At 42.6% G+C, this 24,645-nt stretch overlaps 3 protein-coding genes and 1 non-coding gene across 6 annotated transcripts; 1 reads left to right on the forward strand and 3 right to left on the reverse strand.

Moving 5' to 3' along the window:
- On the forward strand, nt 1-6,239 carry LOC133949825 (claudin domain-containing protein 1-like). The gene is made up of 4 exons (XM_062383833.1): nt 1-1,234; nt 2,293-2,400; nt 2,674-2,811; nt 4,012-6,239. The coding sequence occupies exons 1-4, from the start codon at nt 943-945 to the stop codon at nt 4,230-4,232; spliced, it is 759 nt and encodes a 252-aa protein (XP_062239817.1). The 5' UTR covers nt 1-942; the 3' UTR covers nt 4,233-6,239.
- Nucleotides 6,240-6,275: 36 nt separating this feature from the next.
- Nucleotides 6,276-9,957, reverse strand: LOC133949826 (N-acyl-aromatic-L-amino acid amidohydrolase (carboxylate-forming) B-like). Its single transcript, XM_062383834.1, has 7 exons — nt 9,742-9,957; nt 9,333-9,602; nt 9,043-9,238; nt 8,846-8,939; nt 8,641-8,748; nt 8,427-8,539; nt 6,276-6,518 (listed from the first exon to the last, which is right to left on the reverse strand). The coding sequence occupies exons 2-7, from the start codon at nt 9,596-9,598 to the stop codon at nt 6,276-6,278; spliced, it is 1,020 nt and encodes a 339-aa protein (XP_062239818.1). The 5' UTR covers nt 9,599-9,602; nt 9,742-9,957.
- Nucleotides 9,958-10,623: 666 nt separating this feature from the next.
- LOC133949932 (oxysterol-binding protein 1-like) lies at nt 10,624-23,054 on the reverse strand. 3 transcript variants are annotated; one of them, XM_062384023.1, is made up of 17 exons: nt 22,742-23,054; nt 21,582-21,751; nt 21,101-21,309; nt 20,346-20,514; nt 19,888-19,999; nt 19,477-19,660; nt 18,763-18,880; nt 18,493-18,550; nt 18,144-18,308; nt 16,442-16,687; nt 15,790-15,910; nt 15,422-15,525; nt 15,045-15,140; nt 13,803-13,990; nt 12,613-12,848; nt 12,455-12,493; nt 10,624-12,324 (listed from the first exon to the last, which is right to left on the reverse strand). In XM_062384023.1, exons 2-17 carry the CDS (start codon nt 21,716-21,718, stop codon nt 12,182-12,184), a joined length of 2,325 nt encoding a protein of 774 aa, XP_062240007.1. In that variant the 5' UTR covers nt 21,719-21,751; nt 22,742-23,054; the 3' UTR covers nt 10,624-12,181. The 3 variants fall into 3 exon arrangements, with proteins under 3 accessions (XP_062240007.1, XP_062240008.1, XP_062240009.1); XM_062384024.1 differs by lacking the exon at nt 22,742-23,054 and adding an exon at nt 22,150-22,677; XM_062384025.1 differs by lacking the exon at nt 12,455-12,493.
- Nucleotides 23,055-23,540: 486 nt separating this feature from the next.
- Nucleotides 23,541-23,629, reverse strand: trnar-ucu (transfer RNA arginine (anticodon UCU)). Its single transcript is given in 2 exon segments — nt 23,541-23,576; nt 23,593-23,629. It is a non-coding gene; the product is annotated as a tRNA-Arg (tRNA).
- Between the last annotated feature and the right edge of the window lie 1,016 nt (nt 23,630-24,645).

Here is a 24,645-nt window from a genome sequence, read left to right on the forward strand (position 1 = left end):
CACTAGCTTACCTGAATCCAGCAGACATAAAGCTGTAGCAGGAAAAACTGTGGCTATGACTGATCTTTTATACATTTCCTTGGAGTTTTACATAAAACAAATTATCACACATTATAGACTCCTTATTTGAGTTACACTCAAAATTAAACATGATTGACCTCGTTGTTATTATTCTTGTTGTTATTATTAGTAGTAGTAGTAGTGTTTTATTAATAGGTGGTCTCAGTGATGGATATTTTCTCAATTTTTTCCAAGGCAAAACAATTATTTGGAAGCTTAATTAATCAATCAATCAACCAACCAATGCAATGGACCATTTTCCCTGAACACTTGTTTAAGTGTCTCTGGTCGCTCGATGACCTCGATGGACAGAGACTCGCAAACCGGAAGAGGAAAACACATGGATTAGTGTGTTTACAAATCCCGTCATCCTGCGCGCACCCGGCATCATCCTGTCCATATATATCTATGATCCTGTCATCCAAAGTGGACCGAAGCTATTTGCATTTGTCCGGTGCCGCTGTTTCGACTCTGCAGACATCACTATGGTTATTATGAGAATGATCAGATCACGGGCTTGTGTTGGATGCTTCGCCGAGGACTAGAGGGTTTTAATGCGGGCTGCAGCTGCTGAGGGGGGGATCTGTCGCAGCGTCGGGCCACCCACCATCCTCGGAAGTGGGACAAGGGAACAGATGGCGCGTCCAAGCCGGGCTGCAGGGCTGCTGAGGATCAGTCAGTGAAATAACCGCCTGTCTTTGCCTGTTTTTCTATTCGCTGCATCTTTCGTGAACTTGACGAGGCCACAGTGATTTGAGTGAGAGTGGGGGACGGGATGTGGGGGAGCATCGCGGATTCATCGCCATTCATTGATGCGCGCGGCGGACTCGACCTGCTGGCATCAACCTAATCATCTGTTACGCGCCTCTGGTCCGGTGAACAATGGTTGACAACCGCTACGCCACGGCCCTGGTCATCGCCTGCGTGCTGAGCACGCTAGCCACCGTGTACGTGTCGGTGGCCATCGGGACGCAGCACTGGTACCAGTACAGCAGCCCCAGCGTGCGCGGGGAGGCCAACGTGTCCGAGCTGCGCTCCCTGTACGAGGAGTTCCTGGACGGGGAGTTTGACGAGAAAACTTACAGCGACACCCTGTTCCGCCTCAACGGCACCGTGGGCCTCTGGTGGCGGTGCGTGCTCGTCCCTGCCCACGCGCTTTGGCACAAGGAGCCAGGTACGTGGCTCACCTCACGTGACACACATCACTTCCCCATAAAGGCGAAGCATCGGTCCGTAAGTGTCGGAGATGTTGTTACGCAAGCCCCACCTCTTTCGTTAATAACAACCGCAGGTGTGGCTCACCCTCCAAACAGGTGTAACAGAGGATTCAGCACTTGGATAACAGGGGATTTCTGCAGTTGTCAATCCAGTCTGAGCTCAATCACACCCAACTGTCTTTGAGTAAACCCACAGTGAAGACACATGTGCACGGCTGCGTGTTGAAGCCGGCATAGCAAAACAGTTTCAGGCCCAGGTGTAGGTGCCCAAGTATGAGCGGTCCACTCCGCTCAGCCAGATCTGAGCCACACTTGAGCCATAGAAATACCATGTGCAAACCAAAAGTGGCCTGAGTAAGTGTATTTCTATTTGGGCCAAAATCACAATTTACCAAATGGCCAATTTTAGGTTCACATCCAGTTTGCACTTTACCTAGAGCACCTCATGTTTGCCGATAAGGGTCCACGTTTGTTTTAGGATATTTGTATAAGTAGGCCACTTTAGTTTTTTAGCTTTATGTAGGGGTCAAAAAAGTGCAGCTTCATTAACATGCGTATGCCATTGGGGAAAGATGGCTGAGTTTCTAATCTGTGTACTGTTCACAGTGGTGAATAAAAGAAGTAACTGGAGGACCCTCAGTTGACCTAAATATATAAGTTAATTTCAACTTGGATCTGTATACAGAGAAGATTCTTTGTCCAACGTACAGGCTGACAGTGAAACCCCAGAACTTGAATAAGAACATTTCAGATTTAAACCAAATAATGAAGGCATTCGTTTGGTAGTTTAGACAGTGCATTGTGTTCTTCAAAAGAAGCTGAGAACAAGAAAGATTCGTCACACGTTGTCATAAGTATTATTATTGAGGGAGCAGTTTATTTAAGAGAAGGACTACTGACGGCACATGACACATGTGCATAAAACATAAAAATCTCATGAATGTACTGCATCATGTCACCTGTAGTAAACTGTCATGCTCAGATTTTGCTTGTTGAAGTGAACAACCTCTTTCAGATGCCAAACTGGTGCTGGAGTGTCGAAGCTTCACTCTGTCTCAGCAGTTCACTCCCAAGTACAAAGAACCAGGAAATCACAACAGTGGAGAGGACATGCTGCGCACCTGTAAGTTCTGTCTCAGCAGCTTCACCCATGTTCAAGTGGTGTTCATTGCTTGTAAAAACATCCCACCCACCCCTCCATCTGCGTAGTGGTTGGTGGATAATGAGTGAATTTTCATTTTTGGGGGAACTTTCCCTTTAATTATGTCCAATATGTGATGCTGAATAATGCACTGTCGCCAATTGGGTCCCTGTCGTCTGTCGTGCAAAAGAAGGTGGAAAACTGAAGTCACTGTGAAGCCCACTGACTGCATCCTTCCTGTGTCTGTGTGTCTAGACCTGTGGAGGTGCCAGTTTCTGTTGCCACTGGTGTCACTGGGCTTAGTGGTGATGGCAGCCCTGATTGGCTTCTTCGCCTGCCTCTGCCGAAGCCTCACCCCAACCCTTGGCATCGGAGTGCTTCACCTACTGGCTGGTAAGACCTGTTCGTTCATAACCTCATGACTGTGGGGATTTCTCTTTATGCATCCGCAAAGACAGTAATTAAGCGAACAAAAAGCAACTGAGTGGCTTGTTGGAAGTAGATGGCCTCGAGCTGAACCTGCAGGTTACTTGAGTCCATCAGCAGTGTCACATGAGTTCATCAGCTACATAAAGGCTCACAGTTAAATACATGTCCAAAACCCAATTCTTTATTTGAAGAAATCAAATCACGCATTGACAAAAAAGGAAATTAAAACTGTGGTAAAGAAGGTAACTTATTTCTGAATATTATCATGTATTTCTGTCAGGTTTTTTAAGTCCATGCTAGTGCCACAATAACCAGAAATACAATTGTTCAGCGTCGTTTCAATTCATTTGTTATGTTACGTGTTGAGCCCACTTATAAGAAACTCTCACCTCTTCCAGCAAACCAATGCTGAGGTGTGGCAGGCAGTTAAAAAACCTGCTCTCATAACCTGATCTACATCCAATACACAGAAACTAGCTGGTGAGCACAGCAGAGTTTTTAGCGTTTTTAGAGTTTTAATAATGGATTTACAATCATTCTGTGGCCAAAAATGCATCAGTTTCTGCTGTGCGCTAACATGTTTGCCATATATCAATTTTGTTTTTAGTAGGCTACTAGTTGCATTTTTTCCCGGTTGGTCAATAATCTGTTATTGCAGGTTTAGTTTGATTTAAAACAGCAATATTGACTATTCGTAGACCAAAGCAACGCAACAATAGACAACATCAGAGAGAGATAAGGTATAACACAACAGCTAATCTATTTTTCAACGATCCACAGCATTTGATCAATGTCCGTAAAGTCAGTAATTATCCATTTTGGCTCGAGTCTGTGAGGCATTGCCGTCCAAATCAGGGACATTTAGGCCATTTTGAATTTAAGAAATGCACAGGTCTAAATCACAAAATGAAGGATGGTTCAGGTTCAGGATCCTGATATTGTGCATGCTGGCTCACATTCACTCTCTCTTACTGTTTATCTTGATTTCCCTATGAGGATTTCTCAAAAAGTCTGATTGGGGAAAAATGGCTTGTTTGCAGCATGCTTCAAACACTGTGTGTTTATTGTTGGATTTGTCCAACAATATGAGCGTGTGAAATGTCAGGCACAAAAAATAAATGTAAGAAGTGTCTCGGTCCACCCCCTAATGGTTGTTCCCTGCAGGTCTCTGCACCTTAGCCACAGTGTGCTGCTACCTGGCAGGGATGGACCTGCTCCACAGGGTGTCTATGCTCCCCGACAAGGTGGACGGCTCGCTGGGCTGGTCCCTGTACCTGGCTCTCATCTCCTCGCCGCTCCACATGATGGCCGCTGCGCTGCTGGTGTGGGCGGCACGCAGCCACAGTCAGAATTACTACCGCATGACAGCCTACCGCGTTGCATAGACTGAGAGCTGGGTGAATTCATACCCCGCTCTGACACCAAGATGGATTTTATAGGATGATCTCAGAGGAGCGGGATTTGGGTCAATCTGCGCACCTCCGATGGATTAACGTGCATGCACACTACAGTAAAGACCCTATCTGCTGCATTAAAAGATTAGATTTTCATCTTTCGCTGGGAATTGGTTTAAAAAAAAGTCAATCAGAAAGACGTGTATAGCGCTTCACATGCTTGGTTAAGAGTAGATTACTACACGCTCATTCAATTCAATATATATTGCGTTCACATCAGAAAAGTTCCGGATCACAGGATGGCATGATTTCACTTCTACTATAGGAAGACTGTCTCTACCAGGTTAATTGCAGACACTGAAAATGCAGTTACTTAAAAACCACAACACGTGTTCTGTGTTCTTACTCCCTCTACAATTTGATCTCAGTAGAAAGCATTGATGCAAAGGCGGGAGCGTCCAAAATGCCCTTAACAAGCTACAGAGTCTGGAGAATGTTCCTTTCAGGACACTTGAAGGTCCAGTGTGTAGAGTTAAGTGATATCTGTTGGTGAGGTTTCATGTTAGAACTGAATACCCATCACCTCACCTTCCCCTTCCAAACATGAAAGATAACTAGTTGTTGCCCACAGCTGTTAAAAGGGGTTGTTACTGAATTCACCTAATTTCTGAGATTCTTCTGGAGGACAGAATGTGACATTCCTTGAAAAGCACAGTGCTTAAACAGGCGGCCGTGTCTCCTGTATGGATGTCTGTCAACATGCGCCTTGTAAAAGTCCCTTGCATTAAAGGAAAAATGTGTACTATGTACTATAGACAATGTGGTAGTGCATTAGTTGTACAGTTTGTGCTATTAGAGTGGGATGCACCAAATGCTTCACTGCCCTCTACTGGTTGAAATCTGTTATACTTCTGCTCACACCCCAGGATGAACTGGGTGCGGTGACATTTCTGATGATGTCCCGGACACACCCTAACTGTATCAACTCAAACAATTGAAGATATTTATTCTTACGTTGCGTAATAAGCCTTTTACCAACAAGGTTCGAAACACAGTCTGGGAATGTGAACAACAATGAGGTTTACAGTGAGAGACTATCTCTGTACTTTTGTTGTAGTTATGGGTTAAGGGATAGATTAGGTCAAAGGTCAGTTTTATTAAGATTGACTTTCGACTTAATTGACATTTATTTACTTGTGAAAATGATGAAGGTCACATGGTGTTTCATGGATATTGTTTTGTTCGCTATTTTGAAGTATGATTTTAATGTTTGACAGATTTTTTTAGCCTTTTTTAGAATAAGAAAAATCCCTCGTGTACTCAACAGTAAAAGTACTTATTTGTGTTCTGTGTTCTCATATTCTCACTGAAATAGGTTTCAAAGTCTTTTGTGATTTAGTTTGTGCATATTATTTATTTGATTTATGTTTGTTCCTTGATTATTATTAATTTTTCAATCATTTCCTTCTTTCGCCATTATCGGGATAAAAACCACAAAGTTCAGTCAATAACCGGATCTAAGGGAAACAGTTTCATGTGAGGCATTACGAATGTACTTTAAATGCCATATTAGGATAAGCTAAAGTATTCCTTTGCACTTAAATTATTTTTGAACATATCTGAATATTGCTGTAGTGCTTGGTAGTGAATTTCTATTTTTTCACAATGTAAATGTCCCAAAAAAATCAAATGAATTTACAGAAAACGCAGTTGTTACATATAAAATCCTGCTGTAAGTTTCCGTTGATATATAGAGTATAAGCGCTCACAAGGTTATATGTGACAAAGCCTGTGTAGTGAAGCAGCCTTTAAATACAAGATATTCATCAACCCCCGAATCCACGATAGAGTAAATAGTGTATAACAGCTTTATGACCGTGCTTTTGTGAATCTACATTGAATGTGTCGTCCATCCTCCACCTGAATATTGTTGTTGAGCATAAGCAACTGCTGTCGTTTCAATAAAAAAAAGTTTTGCAAGAATTTATTTCACAGTCACATCAGTGTCATTGGTTTGTAAAAAAAATCCCGCCCTCACTCCTCTTCTGACGCAAATCCCTGCTCGTCGGTTTGCTGCTCGGCCTCCGTCTGCACCCGGACGGCCGGGATCATCACGTGCCTCTTTCTCGCCAGGGAGAGAGCGATGCCCTTCTCGTAATAAGCACATTCGTTGACAAAGAAAGGAAAGAGAGGTTCGATGCCTTTGTATCTGAGGGTTTCACCTGAGAACGTCTGGAACAGCGCGTCCTCGGGGTGGAGCAGGCAGAAGTCTCGGTCCTGTGTGGGAGGGCAGGGAGTTAGATTTATGAGCTGGGTGACAGGTTTGCTGTCACCTAACACTTTTATGTGTGAGGTTTTTCAGCAGTGCAGCATCTAACAAAGGTTCCCGGGAGGTGCTGTGGTTTGAGGAGCAGAGGTCACCAAAGTTGCTTAAAAAGTTTTAAAAGGACAGTTTAGAGTTACACAATGCTTTACAGGATAAAACGAGGCACAATTAAACGTGATACATGATTAGGAGAAAGCACACCTATAAAAGATAGATTTAAAAGAGGATAAGGAGTTTGCAGGATGGTTTTCCTGTAGATAGGTGCAAGTCCAGAACGGACCGAAAAGACAACAATAAGATCTTAAAGTCACATTCACTGGAAGCCAATAATAAGACTATAAAATCAAAGAAATATGCTCTATCTAAATCGGTTTGATGAGGAGTTTGGCTGCTGCGTTTCTGTCGGCTCAGGCGTTTGAGGAGAGAATTGAAGTAATCCAAATGAGTTCATATTCTAAGTTGTACTTGTTTATTTATGGGAAATAATGGTTCGTATGTTTGCAACCTTTACTTCTGAGTAAAAGGAATTTAGTTGGAATTTTGTGAGACAACTTTTTGCCACAGAAAAACAGGTTTTTACCTTCAGGGGTAGAAAAAAAATTCTTATTGTACGTTTCCTGTAAGGAACCAGTTATTTAAGGTCGATGTGTCGGTAATGTCTGCATCCTCCTCCTGTGACTCACTGTTATCAAAGCGACGATCGCCGCCAAATACCTCTTATGCTCTTAAACTCTAGTCAGATCTCAATCAACAATTGTAAAAGACACAATGTCTGCTATTAATAAAGAAGTTGCCTGTCATGGCAGTCATCAACACGTGCATCATTGTCAGGAGCCTCAATCCACCTGTTTCTATTCCTGTCATCTACCTACCAACACCTTATTTAATTTTGTATTGTTTTTACACTTCGTACCTGCACCATCATTTGGACATTTGAACTTTACACAACAGAAACACTGTACTTGTCTGTCTGTCATTGTCATGGAAGTTTCCTTTTGCTCTGGAAAGAAAAGCTCAGTTTAAATCCCAGTAAACATCAAACAGAAACTCCAAACACTATATTTGTTGAACCGTATGTTTCTTATAAAGATAAGAGTTCTAATTTTTCCTGCTGAGCACTGAATAAAAGACTCAAAAGGGAACACTCATTCATTGCAGGTGCACCTGGTGATCACTGTCTTTTGTTCCTTCCGCCAAGGAGCTGGTGTTATCACCCCGGTCAGATTGCAGGAAACAGATTACTGCAAAACTTGGTGGAAGGGTGTCATGTGGGTCAGGATAGCATCCATTATATTCTGTCGTGGATCCAGGAGTTTTTTTCCATCCACTTCCTTTTAAATAATTGATGGATCTTGCTGCAGCTTAATTGAATGTAAGAGGACTGGTTTGCCTATGGGAGCAACTGAATGGCCCTCTAGTCTAGTCATGAAATTCGTCGAATGTCCGGATGCCTGTAAGTCACCATGTAGTTTGTAGGCTGTTATTAGGAGCAGATTCAGTGCTTTAACGTCATAATTGCTCCTTGGTATGAAACCTCTTCGAGAACCACGCCCGACCTTGTTGTTGCAACAGATGCTGTCAATAGATCTATGAGCAACAGGGCAGGTTAAGGACAGGATACATTCATCCCTGTGTTGTTCACAGCACCTTTTAACAAAATTGACAAAAGCCACCTTATGTTCATGCTGTAATGTAATTAAGGTGATACTTCGTTGTTAGGTAGTTTATCTTTATTCCTTTTATTTGATCCACTCCCTGGTTCATTCGAACTTACACAATTAGGCGAAGTAGCTCTTAAATCGGACAAAGGCCCGTCTGTGAATAAAGTCCTGCAGCTACAAATACATTTCAGACTGTACCTGGAGCTCGGGGTGAATGGCGGCTGTGATGTCGTGAGTCTGGCCGTCTCTTGGGTAGTCGATGTGTTTAACCATGGTGAACACGTCCACGAATCCTCCTTCAAAAGTAGTACCTGAGAACAAAAGCAAAAACAAACCCATGATGGAGTCCAACGAGGGGTTAGAAGGTTCGCCAAGTGAGATATCTCCATTGGTGACCTGGGTTTACACGCACCTGAGTTGAAGGAGTGAATCCAATCGAGCATGTGCTGCACGCCATCTTTCATCGCCGTGTAGATGTTGGACCTCACCACGCCGTGGGGCTGAGGGCCGATCTCCATCGCTACAGAAAGTTGATTTGAGACGGGGGAGACGTCACAAATCCTGCAGCTTCTCTGTCCCTCCAACAATCAGTTTAAAGTAAAACAAGAACTTCTTACCGAAGCCGTGTTTTCCCACTGAATCGAGGGAATAGGATTCTTTTCTGGAAACGTCGAAATGGATGAACCTCATTGGTACATCTGGCATCTGCCTCTGAAAAAAATACAAATCAGATCTTTTTTGTTTTCTATTCTACTCTGGGAGGTTTCTCAAAATGTGCAGAGGGAATGGATTTGACAGTTTGTCTTTGTCTTGCCTGAAGGTGCCTGAATATGTGCAGGCAGATCCAGTCGCAGTCAGAATATGCGATGAGGCACAGGCCCATGTTGGCGGTGGTGTTGTGGAGGTCACAAACAAGGTCCACCGCCTCGCCACTGCCTTTGGGCCCCAGCAGCGTGTTCAGTTCTCGGGCCCTGACCATCTCGTAGGGGGCCATGTCTGAGACGGGACCGCTGGGAAACAGGGAAAAAAAAAAGAACCAAGACAGCTCATCATCCGTCACAACATCAGCATCATCATCTCCATCACCTCTCGCTGCGGCCTTACTTGAGGGTGGCGTGGGTGAAGCAGCGGTTCAGATCGGCGTCCACGTATCTGCGGCAATGCTGCGTGGCCCGTGGGTTCGACAGCACCATCAGCACCGACGCTGGCTCCTCTTCCTCCTCCTCCTCTTTCTTCTTCTCCATCGCCTCCTTCCTCGCCTTCAGCAGCTCCCTCACCAAGTACACCCCGGACAGCTCATTGCCATGGGTACCGCCACAAACTGCGACTCGGGACAACCGCGGCAAACACACCACCTCGTCCACTTCCATCAGACTGGGAGCAGAGAGGGGGAGAAGGGCAAGAAATGTTACTCTGCGTCTGTTTGTATTCGGCGTGCACAGAACTGCAAATCCTCTGTGGTCACTCACAATGCAACACAACAAAGCTGAAATATTGATTTGTGAAACCTTACCTCGCTTTTCTGGCTCGCTGAACTGTGAACGGGGCAGTTCCGGCTTTTTGAAAAAACGCACCAAAGCAGCACAGAGATAAAAGTCTATTCAAAGTCTCCTTAACCGAGGAGGAAAGCCTGAGGTAGAACTGTCAGCTCCACATTCACAACTAAGAGAGGAAATGAGTGCCGCGGCGTCATACTGTACATCTTACCCTGCCGTTTACCCTCTTCCACCCTCTACCCGGCTTTCATGCAGTTTCCCTGATTCAGCATTCCCACATCTCCCACTGTACAGGCTCCGGCTGCCTGCTATGCAAACTCCCAGCGTCCCTCTACCACCTCTTGTCCACTGCACCGCACTACACTGTATCAGGGTGTGTCCTCCCGATTCTGTCGGCCCCTTGTATAGGATGGTAGGTTCCAGTCTGCCTTTCAGAAAACGGGCTGAAAATAAATCTGCTGGCATGACACAGCAAGAGAGGCGCCTGTGGAACAAAGAGCTCTTCTCATCAGGAAAAATATCATGTGAAGCAGCTGGTGATTTAAACCCCAGAGTCGAGTTTGACTGCTCAAGAAAGAGTTTAAATATCTGGTTAAACTTTGTGTTACTCTCTATTTTTACTGACTCATTGTGAGACGGTGTTATTAAAATAGCTTAAATGAAATATGGGCCGTCTTTGACTCCGATTAGCAGAGGACCAGCAGCCAATTTAACATTACGACATTAATAAACATGAAATACATTCTAATGGTAAGTTTGACATTTTTCAATGAGGTCTGGTAATTAGAGATGTTGCTATGACATCATCAAAACCACTGGAATACAAACCAGTGGGACACTTGAGCCTTCTGGTGCGTCAAATACAAATGTTTGAAGATGAAGAACAGTCTGAAAAGCGATTTGTTTGACATCACAGCATTTGTTTATTACAGATTCTTTGTTTTTGTTAATACAAAATACTGAACAATGTCATGTCTCCCCTCTCAATGGCAACTCCCTTTTTTTCTGAAAGTGAAGACAGTCCTCTTCCAATAATATGTGAGGAAACAAAAATACTGGAGAAAAAAAAAAACGATACTATAATATGAAATTCTATACATTTATAAAATCATAGTTATTTGCATTTCTTTTAAACTCAGTTTATTTATTCTTCATATTTAAGTACACTTACAAACAGAATTATGAAATGCACACACACACACATTGTATCTCACGTTTTTGGTGTCAAAATATACTTGCATATGTATGGCTTCTTCTGCAGATAAATGGTGTGACGTTTGTTTTCACCACTGCATTTACTTGTCTTTGCTCATTCGTTTGATACAGTCACAAGAAATTGATCACAGCAAGTATTTAACACTTCTTAACAGAATTTATACTGCCATGTCACCATGTTACCTCTCACTTTGTTAGCAAAATGATTGAACATTATTCCAACGCTGTGAAAATGGATAATTCCATTAACTGCACTAATGGGAAATTTCCTCAGCACCGAAAAAAAAAAAAAAAAAACTTCACCACCTCACGGTTTCTTTCCTTAAGTACATCTTCCACGTTTTAAATGGTTCCACGAGAAATCGGCGACCCACTCATTTGTATTGTAAATGCAAGTGAGAGCAGGCTACTTGTTTCTAAGGCAAAGAGAACAGGTGCTTAGGCCTTGTTTTAATTCTCACCATCAATTTCCTTTAAGCCTTGTTAAAAAATAAAAACAAACAAAAACAATAAAACATGACAGTGTCAAGGGTCAACCAGCGTTCTGGCCAATCACTTCTTTTTTTTTACTGCGCAGTGGCAGGGATGTAAAGTGATGGAAGAACAGATATGCAGTCATACACACAAGCACACTAGAACCTTCACTTCATTACATTAAGACACTGAATCAGAGAGAGTGAGAAACATGAAATCCTCGCTAACATCTTGAAGGCCACCATTTGACATTTTACTGAAATTATCATATTTATTTATAAATCTATATATTAACCAGGTCTTAGTCCCACTTTGAGAGGTATGAACAAAGCACAAGTTTGCTGTGGATGACAATAGGAACACTACATTATCGCACAAAATGTTTTCAGCACAAAAAACCTCTCCTGCTCCTGATCTGAGAGACTGAACACACGTGAGCATAGAGACTACAAGGAGGATCTACTCTCCATTTGGAAGCACTGCCTGTTTCCTTTCCTCCCCTTTATGTCCAGCCTGACCCGGGACAAGGCAGCATAGAGACTTTCAGCCTTTTCAGATGTGTGACAGCAACAAAGGAGGTCGAGGAGGGAAAACCCTGATCCCTCGGGATAAGACAGCAGTGGCCGTCCCGGAGATCTCCTAGAACAGAGAGCCACTGGAGGGAGGCAGCCGTCCGAGTATGGGGGCAGGCAGGCCTCTGTGGTCGGAGTCCACCAGGCAGCTCTGATGGACCAGTCTCTTCAGGGCACTTTGCAGTCAACGCCGAGGTCAAAATATGTCTTGGCATCCCTCCCAGTTGCCGTGGTCCTTCGCTTCCCAGTAGCCGCCCTTATATAGATGGATTTGCTCACCTGTGATCTGGTCCTCACAGCTCTCAAACCAGAGGGCCTGGTAGTTGTCATAAGGTGAGCCTGAGGGAGAGAAGAGATTGGTAAAAATTGGCAAAAAAGCTGAAAGAAATATGAAAGATGAAAGATGCATAGAGATGAATAGAGCAGAAATTGAAGATTGAAGATGCGACTAGGAATTAGGAATACTTGCCTTTTAAGGAGGGATCAGTAAAAGAATCCTCATCGACAGCTTTTGAAAGAGAAAAGGGGATCACAAAGATTTTTTAGCCCTTTATTCCAAGATTCCCCCCCATACCCAGTAGAGAGGAATACAGAAGAAGAAAAAGCATTAATACACAATTGACTCACTTTCATCCGATTGGCTGGAGGTGCGCTGGCTGGCGGCCTCCCTCTCTCTTTCACGCCGGACGCTGCGCTGCTTCTCCTCCAGCCGCTGCTTCTCGGCGTTGGCCTCTTCCCAGCGACCTTCCTCCATCAGGCGCTGGTCAGGCCGGCGGCGGCTGTCCGTGGGTGCCATGCCCTCCTCTGACTCATTTAGGGTCAGAGCCAGGGCGGTGAAGTAGTACATGGTCTCTGCTCCGTCACTGTGGACAGAGATACACAACAGCAGAACTTAGAAAATCTCTTTGGGTGTAAAATGATGTCACAGAGGGCATTAAACTCTGTCATTGTGCGTAAGGGTTCGGTATCATTCAACTTTAATCGTTGTTATAAATGTATTATTTTGAATAAAAGGTTTCTCACAGTCTTTAATTATAAAAGCAGGTCACTTGACCTGAAATAAAAACCTTAACCAAGACATTATATATAATATATTATATATATTCCACCCAGTTTTATTATCTAAAACTAGAATTAAAATCCCTGCAGTTGTATGACTCGAACAACCAGTGAATTTAAAAACTACATGCATGTATTTTTACCGAAAAGTGTGACGTCAGGACCTTTGACCATCAAAATAGAATTAGTTCATCCTCGAGTCCGACTGAACGAATTTGAAGATATTGCCTTAGTGTTGTTTCGATATCGTTGTTCACACAGACACACAGACAGCTCAAAAACATAACGCCTGCGGCCACTATTCAGTTAGAGTAAGTACGACTGCATAAACGATATTAATCAAAAAGGCGTTGCTCAAGTAAACATAAGTCACAATGGTTACTAAACAACAGCTATGCAACTACACACCCTGCAGTAGAGTTTGGTATTATTCAACTTCAATCATTGTAATCATCCGTCATTTTACATAAGGTTAGGGCATTAAGCTTAGATACACAGCTCAACCCTGATATTTTATTTCTTTTGTTACAGTTATTCATGGGGAGTCTTTTGTGCTTGGCTTTCAATGACAATATATTATATAGTTTTGCTCTATTCTTGTCAAGCGGACCAGTTGAATAAACAATTCGTCATCACAACTCTCACCTTTGTGTGTGTCACAGTGTAAACTACTACGAGTATTTACAGTACCACGTGTGATTCGTAGTTAGCCTGCAACCAGTCGAAACATTTTCTCCGTTTAAAGAGACGGTACTTACGGTAAAGGATTTCTCCTCCAGACCTCTCTGGCTTTAAGTGTCTGGTACACTGTCTTCTGTTTGCCCTCTGTTCCGTTCTCTCCACCTCTGGTGCTCTGCATCACTCTGGAGAACTCCATCTTCTCATCCCACGTCCCTGACAGCACGTAGTGAGCTTTGCCGTCTTTGTCCATCACCACACCGGTCACCTGCAGATGGGAGACACAGGGGGTTAGAAGAGTAACACATGATGACCCGAGAAGCAGCTGAAGTATCAAATGCAACTATGATTCGGCTAAAACTAAGAGAGCAGATCTTTGCTATCTTGAAGTAGAGGTGTGATGCATGTAGCACAGAAAACAACGAAAGATTCATTTGTTTACAGTACATTTCATTTAGCTGAAGCTTTTATCCAAAGCGTGCATTCAACCACGAGGGTACAAACCCACAAGAGCAAGATTCGTGTCAGTACATTAGTTTCAAAAAAGCCAAACTACAAAGTGCTACATGTAAGTGCAACATATAAGTGCAACTAACTTTTTTTATTTTTTTCTCTGTCTCTCAACATCAGAGTTGACGATGGTTATAAGACCATCTTCTTAGCCAAGGTGGAGTCGGAAGAGATGTGTTTTAAGCCTGCGGTTGAAGATGCGTAGACTTTCTGCAGTCCTGTTGTCAATGGGGAGCTCGTTCCACCATTTGGGAGCCAGGACAGCAAACAGTCGTGATTTTGCTGAGTGACTAGCTCGCAGTGAGGTAGCAGCAAGCCAATTGGCCGATGCAGCGTGTAGTAGACGGGCTGGGGTGTAAGGTTTAACCATGGATGTAGCACGGTACTCAAGTACTAGTGTCTTGAAGCGGATGCGGGCAGCATCTGGTAACCAGTGAAGGGAGCAGAAGAGCGGTGTAGTGTGAGAGAACTTAGGAAGGTTGAAGACCAGTCGCGCCGCTGCATTCTGGATGAGCTACAGGGATCAGGTGGCTCTAGCCGGCAGACCAGCCAGGAGGGAGTCGCAGTAGTCTAGGCGTGAGATGACAAGCACCTGGACCAGAACCTGTGCGGCCTTCTGAGTGAGAAGGGGACGTGTTCTCTATGCTTTGATAAAAGCAGAAAAACTGCAACATGCGACAGTTTCTGCTGTGTTACAATTAACAGTTAATTGAATATGGAATGCATAAAAAACTTAAACCAGTTGCAGTCAATTTTCAGAAATCTGCAAAAGTCGAATTGATGCGAGGCAAAGGTTTCTGCACTTTACTCACCTTCCTGGCCACATCTCTGGAGAAGTAGCTGTAAGGAGCAAACTTCAGGTGACAGCGGTCTCCAGTGGTGTGATTCACTACGTCTATCTCTCCAGACTAGAAGGTAGACAGAACGTAAGTTTGAGAGAACTCAATGTAAGGGAATCATATACTTTCAACAGATAGACGTTCAAAACTTAAGTTCAGGTTTGGGCAAGTTGTTGTTGGTATAATTTGGAGTCGAGCCGAGATCATTGTGACTCGTCATTTCTCATCTCCCTATTGTTGTTGACTTTCTTGGAAATGCATCAACAAAAGGGACAACTTAGGGCTCGGCTGTTTATTCAAAGCTTTTTTATTTTTAAACAGTGCGATTTTTGCATCAATTTCGCTCTCACCTGATCGATCCACAGTTTTCCGACAATGATGTTGTGCACTGTGGTGGTCACTTTCTTCCATGTGTAGTGATGGTTGCCTTTTTCGAAGATTGCATGAATTGTGCCTGCACAGAAAGAGGAAATGCAGGTGTTCAATTTACCAGCATCACTAACAAAGCAACAGTTTGTTATTCTAGGCACCTGACTGACAACCTTCAGGTAAGCTGAGGTGTGACGGATGAATTCCTCAGGCTTTGCTCACTGGCAGACAACATCGCTTTGTTCTGTCCACAAAGACGTGACTGCCATTTTCACAGCACACCCTCCATCAACGTCATCCTCAAACCACAAGGCATATTTGAAATGATTTGAACCAAAGTGAATTATACCTAAAGGCATGATTGACAGATATTTGCCCCTGAACTTGCTGGCAACAGTGATTTCCTGCCTCAGAGTCCAGCCACGGTCAGAAATCACATGATGTGCTGCTGCAGGAGGGTGGTGGCTCACCTGGAAACAGAGGAACAGATACATTAGCTGTAAACAAACACACTGTGCACACTGTTAAGTAGAAAAAGTCAAAATCCATTTAAACTTCTCATTTCAGAATCAGAGCGCGGAGCAACATGACTTTCAAAACAGCTTTTGTAATAGTGTCCAAAATGTAACCACTAACGAAAGCTAAAATAAAATGACAAAATGATACTGATCAGAAGAGAGGGAGAGAACTAGAATCAGATATGCATGACACGTGACTGAAACAAGCTGCTATGCCCATGCTACTAAATAAAAACTATACTTCCTTCCCGAATGAGGCCTGACTAACCTCAATTACTAAGAAACTCTCATGAATTCTAGTTCCCTATAATGTGTCAAAGTGCTGAGTCAATGGGAATAATCATGTCATCCCTCCTCCTTTCTTTGTTCAGTTTTGTTTCCCTGTGTAGAGGTGTGTAAAAATGAATTTGTTCTCTGTTTGTGTATTAAAAACAGAATAGTCAATAATAAGGAAAAGAAGATGTTGCAGAGGACGCATCCCACCTGCTCACAGAGCGAGCGGTAGCCGCTCTCTCGCCGGCGGTCCAGCTCGTACGTCTCTCCCAGCAGGGGGTTGAAGGGCTTGCCCGTGCGGTAGACGGTGGTCGAGTAGGAGGACACGGAGAAGGCAGCCACGTAGCACATCTGCTCCAGGGAGCTCTGGCACTTGCCCGCCTTGTCGAGCAGCTCGTGGTACTCAAGGTCCTCCGACAACCGCTGCAGCATTGAGATGGGCTCGTTGAAGTTTACCTATAGCAGAGAGCAGAACAGGTGTAAAGTGATGGTTGCAGTCATCACAAATGAAGATGCTATGGTACACTATTTGGCCGTATATTTATAGTGTAGTTTAATATTGCTACTTTAATTTTAGTATTGACTGACAAAACACTTTGACAAAGACCATAACCTTTAAACTTTGACATATCCTTTTAGTGTTAAGTGATTTCAGGACAGGTTCAATATTTAACTTGCTTTTATTCTGCGTCTTACAAGATACGTCTTTGTGTAAGGTTTTTTGTTGTCTGCTGTACATATCACTTTTCTGCAGTTGCTGTAGCACTTTGGCCCAAGAAAACTTTCCCTACGGGTACAATAAAGTATATTTGACTCGATTAGACATTATTATCCTGATAACAATCAGAAGTTAGACCCACTGAACATGGTCGGCTGAGGTCACTTTATGTCTAGTGATGTTAAAAACTGGACGTCAAATCTTTTCACAAGCAAAACAGATCCTCATCATTGACTTGCTGGACTTGGCCAAACAAATTCTGCCCTCTGTTGGCTACATGGTGGAATATGGTGGACATGGCTACATGGTGGAACATAGATACATAGTCTCTTGCAGGAAATGAAAGAGTATTTATCAGCATAAACATTAAAAAAAACAAGTATTCCAACGCCTTCATCTCACCACAGCCGAATTATTGCCTTTTAAATTTGGTGATTTTATGTCTTGTTCAATATTGTATTTAGTTTCTAATGCCATTTTATATTATATTCTTTTGTGACACTGTTATTTGGATTTTTTGAAAAGGTTGATTAAGGTTGTAATTATCTTAATGTGTTGTCATTACTTCTTTTTTAGAATCCCATTAAGGCCCAGAGGACTCAGGCTATTGACTGGGTTGCTATAATAATAGCAGTGATAATAATAATTATAATAATTACCCCCTTATATGATCTACAAAAAGCTACGGAACATGACATTATGTATATGAAAAGTTGATCATTATAAATAAAATAAAACAAAGTATGGATAAACTATAATATAATTTTTACAGCATAAACCTCAACTTGACTAAACTTAAAATGTCTTATTATTCAACAGCAATGACAAGAAGCGGCAATGAACAAATCCCAGATGATTAAACTAATTAAAAAACAGAATGACTCAGTTGACGAGATGACTGTTCCCACAACAGATGAAGGGATAGAGGAACTGCAATCATAGAAGGCTCCAAAGAATGTGACAGAACTGGTGACGAAGATCAACACAAATTTATTTAAGACCACATGATAGTCGCACTCTGGTGCTGCATGGCTGAGACGTGCTGATACGTCCTTAACCTCGTGTGAACCTTGTTAACCTGAAAGCGTTGTTACAAGCACACAAACAAAAGAACAGCCAGAGGAGGAGGTCATCGTTCATGTGACCTTTTCATGGCCAGATCAGCAAACAACCCAGAGCCAGAGAAATACTCACAGGCATCGGGATCTTGGACAACTCTTTGCCGATGCAGTTCTTCATGATGCTCCACAGGTTGAGGGAGTAGTTGGGTTTGTCCGGGATGCGTGTTCGCCTCTTCTTCAAGGGCACCAGCTCCTGAGAAGGGGATTCCGGGTTTATGGCGAGAGGTTCCTCATTGAGCTGAAGGGCAGAAGGTTTTGTCAGTAATCAGCATGAAACCTACTGGAAGAGATGAAGCTTTAAAGAACGATTCACTGGATTTCAACTGAGTCGTTCTTGAAATGTTTCTGATCCGACTCTTGATCGTAGCACAATAACACACAATGAACATTTGAATGAACTGAACTGGTGCTTTGAGACATACCGACTGATCATCAGGACACATTTCACTGTTGAAGCCGCTGATATTACTGCTAGACCTTCTGTAAGAGATTCAAAAACAATGATTGTGTCAGTGTATAAAAGGTTTCTGTTTAAACAATAACCAATGTAAGATAACCCTTGTGATTAACTGACATGTTTTACAAGGAAGCAGGTCACATGAATTAACGACTGAAGTCTCTGGGAATTCACCCTTCAGTCGGAACACATATTAATCTACAATCACATGTATTGTGAATGGCGTGCTACTCACTTGTGAAACTGTGGATCTGCAGGTACAGTGATAAATTCTGGAGCTTCCTCCATAGCGTCAAAGAATTCATTGTCATCTTCCTCGTCACTGGCCTCGCCTTTTCCCGGCCTGGCAGCACCTTTACAGAGAGTTATTACTTACCAGACTCTTTACTGACAACAGCAGAAAGCATTCAGGCTCACAAGTATTTCCTTGAACAAATTAAATGTTTGGTATTTAAAATGTCAAAGCCATGCATCACAATTTATTAAAATAAAAAGGTAATGTCATCTCATTGTTTTATCAAAAAAGTAGCATATCTTGGAAAAGAAATAACTTTAATAAAGAAGCGATTGAAGGAAAGGTAGCAGGCTGGCTTTCTGTGTATCCCACACTCGGAGGTTGCAACTAAAATTGGGCTTGAGAGTTAATCAAGGGCACAGAAGCTCAGTCTATTTAAAGATTTGTGTTGCACTTTGATGACCTGTCAAAAACATTTTACAACATGGTTTCAATCAGCCAAACTTTGAGTTCACTACAGTGTGAACGCTAATCATGTTGCACTTCAACAAATGCAATGTGTTTTTTTGAGTGACATTTTGTTGGCAGAAAAACTCTCAGCAACAATTTAATCAGTGACGGAATTGATAGATGCGTGTTCACAAAAATAACCTGTGAAATAATGAGTTGGGAACTGTGGTCTGTGAACTGGTTGGGGTGAGAGTCGCGTTCTACCTTTATTATCTGTTGTGGCGTTTGCCTGGGACGCCCCTCTGAACGCTCGCTCTAGGTGATTGTGCTGCTTGGCCAGTTGCTCTAAAGTCTCCTCCAGCCTCACTCTCTGCTCCCGCTCTGCCTGCAGGGCCTTCTGTAACCTCTTACTGTGAGCCTGAGCCAGATTCAGAAAGTCTCTGCAAGCCTGAGGAGCCGAACATTCACACAGGTTCAGTTAGAACCACTAAAACCCAAAATGAAATTATTGTGACATGTTGATTTGGCCTGGACAGTGAGTTTGGATTCTTTATGTGCAAACAAGATCAGTCTGGAGACGGGAAAAAAATCCTGTTTTTTAAGAAGGGCCAGACTGACTGGTTATATAATTAAAAGACAAGTTATAAATGTACTGAGAGAAGACGAGACACTTGCATTAATCATGGCATTAGAGGTAATGCGGAACAGCGTGGCCCTTTCTGTGACCTGACGAATCTTATCCCCAGCCTCTCCAGTCAGGCGCAAACTGTCCAGCTCGGATAGAGACCTGAAATAATAAAACGCACAATGACACTAATCTGTTGGCAAGAGACGTCATCCAGTTACATTGTTACAAACCATGAGCATGACTCACAGGCTTTATTTTTATAACTCAAAGTGCATGTCTGCTCATCTGTGTATCTACATACTTCTTTTGCATGCTGGCACCACCACACCTACACTTAGTCGCTATTCTTGGAGCTGTGTCATTGTGTTTTAACAAACGTCAGTGTGTACGTATTGTGTGCTTTCATGTTCGGGAATTTTCCTTTGTATTTTTAGAAAGAAGAGCTGTGATAAACATTGAACTAAGGACTGAGGGCATAAGGACAAACAGAGCGACAGAGCCTGACCTCTGGAGGGCAGAGCCATGCTTGGAGATCAGGTCATTGCACGTGCTGAGGTCCTCCACCTTGCTGCCGAGTGTTCTGAGAGCAGTGTGGACCTCTGAGTTCTGAGAGCCGCCACCTTGGCCGGGCGCCACCGGAGCAGATAAATGTGAGAAGTCATCCCCGGAGTCATCTGTTGACGATAAAAACCACATTGGAAGACTTCTGCTATCATAACTTCAATCCAATTTTTAAAAGATCCAAAGATCAATAACACTAAATGCTCCCTTTTACATCCTCCAGTGTGTTTGAATGTTTAATCCAAAGAAACTTCCTGAGATCTCTGCAGTTTTCAATACAGGACTAGCTGTCCTGTAACAGGGAGTCTTCAAAAAACTGTCAAATCAAAATTTAATTACTTAATACTTAGTAATTACACAGCTTTTACTTTGGGTGGCTCATACTTAAACTAAGCTTACTACTTAATGAATTTCTTAAGTACTTCATGTAACAGCAATTTGCAGAAGTCAGGGTGTGCCTCACAACCACATGTGCCTTCACCATCATCACCCACCCTGCGCTCTGATGGCCTGTAGCTGCTGCCAGCAATCTAGTTGGACAGTGCAACGTGTCATGGACCCCTGAAACTACATTAGAGTTAACACATAGCGATTGGTGACTGCTACTTGAACGCAGATTTGGGTCCAATCTGGGGCTTTTGTCAGTGGCTTCCAAATAAATTAAATGAATTCAGCCAAGATATCAGAACTGGGCTCTACCTGACTCCGCCTGCATGCGAGCTGCCTTTGCTTTGGCCAACTCAAGGGCAGTGATCCAGCGTTGACGCTCCACCTCAAAGCTGGCCTTCAGGTGATACGTCTGCGCCCCCCCGTTGGAGATGACAAAGTTGCAGGCGTCGTCCACCGTAATGGTCGCGGTGGCCAAGTTGATTGTGCCCCGACATGTGTGGCCCATCTCTGCCTGGGTCCTGATAGCCAGAGAGTAATGAGTTTTTGGTATACAACATTTAAAGATGGAGAAAGAAGAAATGGCTGTAATAGGATTGCTGTCCTATTAACTGTACTACAGTTGTATAGAGTGCTTAAATTTGACAGACATTGATTATAATAGAAATAACACAGGACGGTTTGTTGGGTGTAATTATACAGTAGTTACTGAGGATGAATACAAAGCTATTTCTCTAGTCACATTATCAAGGCTGCATCATTTGTGTTGTCTGTGTTCTGCAGGGAAACAAACCTGTAGTATGACAACAGCCCGTTGCTGAGGACAAACCACCTCCGCTGATAACCCTTGATGTAATTTGTCCACTTGAAGACCCATCCTTTGTATGTGTCACCAGCTGGGGTTGGGGTGGGGGTCTTAGGCTCTGACATCACTGCCCCCACAATCAGACGGATTTGAGGAACCTTAAAATAAAAGGAGAAGTCAAGTCAAAACGCACGTGACAAGATTTGTGCCATTACACAAAGCTGAACTGATCCATAAATAAAAAGATTGACTCAGAAAATCACCATTTCGATTGTCTGTTTGTTGTTGATGTAAATTCTGAAGCAAATAAGCCACATTAGCTGGTCGATTTTTGTCAAATGTAAAAATTTACTTATTTTCATTATCTTCAATTCTATAAAACCCATTATCTGGGCACTTTCGGCTCAAGACTGGGAAAAGCAAAACACTTTAAATATATCCACTTGGGGTTTGTGATGTTGCAGCAGGTTCTATGACATTTTTACAACCAAAACAATCGAACGGGAAGATAATAAGCAGATTCACTGATTATGAAAAATGTACACGTGTCACTTACCTGTTCTCACACTAAACCAGCTCAAGATTGAATGCAACATTACTACAGACCAGTACCGGTGGCGGATAATGAACTTTCAGTGTGGTATGAGGGGGTCAAAGGTTAACTATAGGATCAATACAGATTCATTATTGACACACTTCTACTATGTAAATGAAAGAGAGATTAACTAGTGATGAATCATTTTTGTCTTGTTGATGACATTTAAACGTAATATAAGTGACTGTCACAGATATTGAGATTTTTTTTGACTTATGTCAGGGGGAAAAAGGGGAAAGAGAACTTCTCCAAACAATACTAACAACAAAACATTCAAATGGTAAAGTTCATAAAGAGCTTGCAACCATAAGCTAGTCAGGGGGGGCTGGTTAGCTACAGTGAGGGCTAAGTGAGAGTCACTGGATCAGTACAGCCAGAACATGAGCTAAAGTGAGTTAACACCAGCTGACATGTTTGCTCGGAGTTTGCCGGCTGACGTGTGCATATTCACACAATTCCCCAACCCCGGTGCACGGCGAGCTGCAGCGCCGAAACCACCGTCCCCTTCGCCAGCTAGCTTTTAATAACTCGCTCGATCTGGCCAAGCGTTTACCTTGACGTGTCCGAAACGTGAGATCAGGCCACCAGGCACCCGGGGAAGTCGCGGCTAACTTTGGCACCCATACGCCGCTGTGGCTAGCCTGAGATGCTAACTACCTAGCTAGCCAGCCCGGGGCAGAGCGGCCCGGCGTGAGGCGACAGCGGTGCGACGGCGACACAACGCGACACCAGCGGAATGAAGTCGTATCCCTCGTGAGCCGCGTGTGTGCTGTTCATTCTAAACCCGCGCAAGTCGACATGAAGCCTGATGCTAGCTAAAGCTGACTAGCCCAACATTAGCTCGCTGCTGGTTACACCCGGTGTAACACGAGTCGGTTCCGTGTAGAAACACGACAGGTCACATGAACCGGTGTTTTTGTTGTTGTTGTTGACCTTTTAAAATAATAGTTCATCAACACGTCAAAACAGACAAAATGTACATTTTAATCCCCATTGCATCGATGTTATTTTACCTTTTTATAGCAGATTATCAGCGAATTTGTGGACGCAACTGGAGCTTCTGCTTAAGTTAACTTTTCTATGAAAGTATTGTTTAGAGGTTATATTGATATTCGTTCTTCAAAATTGTTCCTCACCACCAGCCAGTGAACATAGCTAACTATAGCTTCACAATGCTTAGTCTGAGTATAATGAATGAAGAGCGTGAGCCTGCTTTTGTTATAATAAATTCCTGAAGAACTCTTGCTTTTCTTATTAATTAATTAAAAACTACAGATGAATACAAGTAAAGCAAATAGACCATTGGATTAAGAAGTTAAAAGTAAACGCATCAAAGCGGAGGAACAAAAATTCGACTCCGGTGGGACTCGAACCCACAACCTTTGAATTACTGTATTCACAGCCTAGAAGTCCAATGCGCTATCCATTGCGCCACGGAGCCACCTGTTGCACTTGCTGTACCAGATGCTATTTATTCGTGATTTAGCTCATGTGGGGGTGAATAATAATTAGTGCGTTAAACACTGGATGTCGCCAAAGTTACACATTTACAAGCCCAAACAAAACAATTTTTAGGATCTTACTTTACCAGAGAGCCAATATAAGTGGATATAAAAGGGAATAAAGTACTTACAGAGGAATACACCGCAACCACGTGATTCCAGACTTTCTCAATGTTTACAGAATATCCTGCCCAGGTTTTTCCTTTTAAGTTATTCTAATTTCAAGTGCAATTTTACTTTAATCGACTGTGCAACGCAAATATAAGGAGAAAATATCTTTATCTTTTTGTATATATATATATATATATTCAGATAATATATATATAATATATGTATTCAGATAATTTACTTCTGTTGTTCTTCCTCACAGTAAAATAAGTTAATTACAAGTAAACCTCCTGCCTGGGATGAAAGTAAATACAGGAATTGACTGATGTTGTTGTTTGTGGTAGAGGCAGTTCCAAATACTTCTATAGAGACTGTTGTTTTTCAATTTCAATATGGATTCATCAACAGATTCCTGATTGTTCTCGATTAATCAATTGAAAGTTTGCTTTGTAAGAAATCTAAAAAGCGCTAGGGGGCGCTCCAACATTTGAAGACCTGAGCATTCCTGCAGCAGTCGCCTGTCTTCCCCAATTTTACAGTCATTATGTCAATAAAAGCTAACATATCTTGTAAACAACACTGGCTGATAAGGAGTACCTTTAGAATGTTTGTTTTGTCCAAATGTTTAGGAAAATCTGAATGTAATAAATAAAATCTGCATCTGGAAAAAATATGATCTCAAATATCAAAATTTGCTTCATTTTTTAGCTATAATAATAATACATGCACGTGATAAAAAAGTTACGGCAAATAAATTGAAATTTAACAATAAATAATCAAAATAAGATCAAGATCCAAATTGGAACTTACATTTTAAAACGTTTGGTCTTTGTAATGCCAAAGACGC

This window comes from Platichthys flesus, chromosome 24, assembly GCF_949316205.1.
Source record: "Platichthys flesus chromosome 24, fPlaFle2.1, whole genome shotgun sequence".
Lineage (NCBI taxonomy): Eukaryota > Metazoa > Chordata > Actinopteri > Pleuronectiformes > Pleuronectidae > Platichthys > Platichthys flesus.